The sequence below is a fragment of the Acanthisitta chloris genome, unplaced genomic scaffold, assembly GCF_000695815.1.
Source record: "Acanthisitta chloris isolate BGI_N310 unplaced genomic scaffold, ASM69581v1 scaffold20968, whole genome shotgun sequence".
Lineage (NCBI taxonomy): Eukaryota > Metazoa > Chordata > Aves > Passeriformes > Acanthisittidae > Acanthisitta > Acanthisitta chloris.
This window is the reverse complement of record NW_008686730.1, coordinates 1-3583: the sequence shown is the minus strand read 5'-3', so window position 1 is coordinate 3583 and position 3583 is coordinate 1. Positions and strand designations below refer to the sequence as shown.

Genomic DNA, 3583 nt, shown 5'->3' with positions numbered 1-3583 from the left:
GCGCTCTGGGTCTCCTTGCTCTCGTAGTGCTTGTGGGTGGCAAGGATCTGGTTGAGCTTGGTGAGGAATGTGTCGTCGTTGACTGGGCCAGGCCTCCGGCACTCCTCGTCCAGCATAGCCAGGATCCCACTGGTGCTCTGTGCCGTGATGGACAGTGTCACCCCAAAACAGCCCCGTCGAATCCCAATTCAGGCTCTGCACAGCCCGAACTTGTGGCAGGAGCAATGGGGGAAGCTGGAACCCCAAGACCTCAGCGCTGGGGGGATGACTCACATTCTCGATCAAGTTGCAGATGATACTGTTGTCAAAAAACTCCACCGGGGTCCACTGGATGCCCTGGGAGCAGAGGGGGGTCAGACACAAGGCACATGGACACCCCTCAGCTGATGTGGGGCAGGAACCGGACGTCCGGTCACAGGGACAAGGATTCTGAATCCCTTCCTGCCATTGACTCCGCTCCCAGTGGGGAGCAGGGTGAGGGAGGGAAGCGTGACGGAGCTGTCTCCAGCACTTCCCTATCCTGGGGGGGCTGAGGGTCCAGGGGGCTGTGCTCTGGCAGGGGCTGGGGGTACCTCTCGGACATATTCCTCCTGCTCCTCCTTCAGCGTCATCAGGATGAAGATCTGCTGCAGCTTCTCGTTGCAGTAGTTAATGATGAACTGCTCAAAGCCGTTGTCCTGAAAGAGACGTGTCCACCATGGCACATCATTCCTTGAGCCCTCAGCCTTGCCCCATGTCCCATCTGCTCTCCCCAAGCCACCAGGTCGGGCCAGGTGGGCCCTGCACTCACCTGGAAGATCTCAAAGCCGTAGATGTCCAGGACACCCATCACCTTCCTCCGCTCGCCCGACTTCACCTGGGGAGTCAGCAGGGTGCTGAGCCGTGCCCTGGCCCCGTGTGAGATGGGGGTCCAGGCCCTACCAGGAATGGGGGGGCTGGTGCCGGTCCCTCCAGCACTCACCTGAATGCTGGTGTTGATGCGGTGGGGGTCCCCCAGCCAGTCGAAGAGGCGGCTGTAGATGTTCTTGGCCAGTGCATCCCGGCAATAATAGCCCTGAGGAGAGGGGAGGGGGTCTGGTGCTGGCTTGTGGGGGGCTGCCAGCCATTAGCCCCACGGCCAGGGATGGTCCCACTCACCTGGGGGACGGTGAGGCTGGTGAGCACCGTCTCATCCCGTGCCTTGACCGTGCGGGAGCACAGTGCCCGCTCCAGCTTCCCAGGGTCCAGCCCGATCAGCTCACAGATCTCCTGCAGCTCTGTGTGGGGAGACAGTGGTGTCAGGGCCGAGGGGGCAGCCGAGGGGTCTCCATTCCCCTGTTCCCATCCCCATCCCTACCCTGGGGCTCAGCGATGCTGCAGGCCTCCATCCCGCTGGCCTGGAAGCTGCTGCTCAGCTGAACATTGCCCAGCTTGAGCACCACAGCTGTCACCTCCAACAGTGCTGTCACCTCAGCAGATGAGAAGCCAATAACCCTCATGGCATCCTGGGGATGAACACAGGCAGCTCAGGGGATGGGGTGGGCCCCAGAGTATTTGTCGGGGGATCGCTGCTTCCTGTGGGTACCTGCATGGCGTGGAAGTTGGCTGCATCATCCATGCAGGGTAAGCTGGAGCTCTCTCCTTTCAGGTATCCATAGTGCCCACAGTCCTGGCGGAGCTTCAGCTGCTCTGGTGAGGGGGAGAGGAGGTGATGGCTCAGCCATGGCCCTCCCAGCCCTTTACCCTCACCAAACCCCCACACTTGGGGGCCTGGACCTACGGAGAAGCTGTGCTGAGCCCCCAGCCAGGAGGTGGTAGAAGATGTGGAAGTTCCTCTCGCCTTTCACGTGCCGGACAACGCGGGATTTCTCCAGCAGGTCTGCAGGGAGGGGTCAGTGTCACCAGAAGCACAAAGTGGAACCCTCCCCAGGACAGGCTGTGGGTACTCACAGTTGCTGATGACCCCTCCCAGGGGATCCCCCTTGAAGTCGAACTCCACATCCATGTACTTGCCCTGGGGGAGGGGGTTGGGGTCAGGGCAGGGGGTCCTGGGGGAGATGGCAGCTCTGCTCCCCACACCCACATCCCGGTCCCATTCATGACCCCAGCCCCAGTGGGGTCCGGATGACCCTGGCAGGACCCAGTCCCCCTCCCTGAGTCACTCACAAATCGGGAGGAGTTGTCATTGCGGACGGTCTTGGCGTTTCCAAAGGCTGTGAGGGGAGGACAGGGTTATGGTGCAGTCTAGGGGGGCTGTGTGGTCAGGTCTGGGATGTGGGTTGTGTGGCTCAGGATGTGGGGCACTTACCCTCCAGCACAGGGTTAGATTGCAGGAGCTGTTCCTTCACCTTGTTCACCTCCTCCCCTTTGCTGCTTACAGCTGCCACATAGGACATCACCAGCTTGCTGGCCTCTGTGAGCAAGGGGCTGTGGGTGCGGAGCCAGAGGGCCAGGGGTGTGGGGCCAGGGGTGCCAGGGTTGTGCCCACCATCCCACCAGTCCCTCACAGCCTGCTGAGCACCTGGCAGCAGCCCTGCCCCTACCTGTCTTGCCAGACCCGCTCTCGCCGGTGATGAGGATGCACTGGTCCCGGTCCCGGTCCCGCAGCGAGCGGTAGGCATCGTCGGCAATGGCATAGCTGGAGATGAGAGGGGTTGGAAGAGGCTGGAGCAGCCTGGGGGCTTCAGGAAATGCCAAATCCCCCAACTGTGGCTGTGAGGTTGCCCCAAGTGGACTCCATCGGACCCCAGCGTCTCGGGATCACCCATGGGCAAAGCCCTTGGCAGGATCCTGGGGGACTGAGGGCACCACTGGCCTCCTTGTGCTCACATGTGAGGCTTCACAGCGAAGAAGTTGCAGTCACAGTACTCCTGCACCTTCTCGGGGGTGTAGATGGGCAGGGACTGGTATGGGTTCACTGAGATCACCACGTTCCCGATGTACGTCTGCAGGAGAGGACAGCACGGGTGAGGGGCTGGGAGGACCCAGCCCAGGTGCTCCTCATTGCAGACCCCATATCCTTTGTCCTACTCCACACTCCACAGCCCTCTTGCATCCCATCCCAGACCTCACATCTTGCTCTCACCCCAGCAGCCTGCCCCACCCCTGTCCCACTACCCACGTAGATGTCGCCACGGCAGAATCGCTCCCGCAGCGTCCTGAGCAGTGACTCCTCGGTCAGTGGGTCCAGCAGAACCAGGTCCGCGACCGCCTCGGCATCCAGCAGAGAGGTGGTGTCTTCCATGGCCGGGCAGCTCTGGGGCAGCTTGGGCACAGCAGAGATGGGGTCTGCAGCCATGGACATGCAGCCCCTTCCCCAAAATACCCCCTAGTCCTCAGCACCCCCTGTGATCTCGGCTGCTCTCCCTGACACCAGGGTGGGCAGTCCCCAGGGGCAAGGACACATCCACACTGGCACAGAGGGCACCTTGCTGGGACACCCTGGTGCCCAGGACCCTGTGGTGGGGATGGGGGCTCGGGGGGAGCTGGACACTGGGCTCAATGCCATGGGGAAACGGGGGCCCAGCCAGGAAACAGACACCTGGATCCTATTCTTGAGGCAGGGATGAATTCAGCCTCCACTTCCTCCCTCCTTCCTGGCGGG

General features: G+C 62.0%; 1 protein-coding gene across 1 annotated transcript in view; it reads right to left on the bottom strand.

Moving 5' to 3' along the window:
• Positions 1–3223, bottom strand: part of MYO1A (myosin IA) — a gene marked incomplete at its 3' end in the record, with an annotated part of 6629 nt that extends 3406 nt beyond the window's left edge. Inside the window, 15 exon segments of the mRNA XM_009080303.1 lie at positions 2–137; positions 274–336; positions 573–677; positions 791–856; positions 962–1054; positions 1138–1256; positions 1337–1484; positions 1565–1668; positions 1760–1858; positions 1930–1993; positions 2146–2192; positions 2288–2392; positions 2523–2617; positions 2809–2924; positions 3101–3223. Of these exon segments, the coding sequence (XP_009078551.1) occupies positions 2–137; positions 274–336; positions 573–677; positions 791–856; positions 962–1054; positions 1138–1256; positions 1337–1484; positions 1565–1668; positions 1760–1858; positions 1930–1993; positions 2146–2192; positions 2288–2392; positions 2523–2617; positions 2809–2924; positions 3101–3223 (1483 nt within the window).
• Positions 3224–3583: the final 360 nt, after the last annotated feature.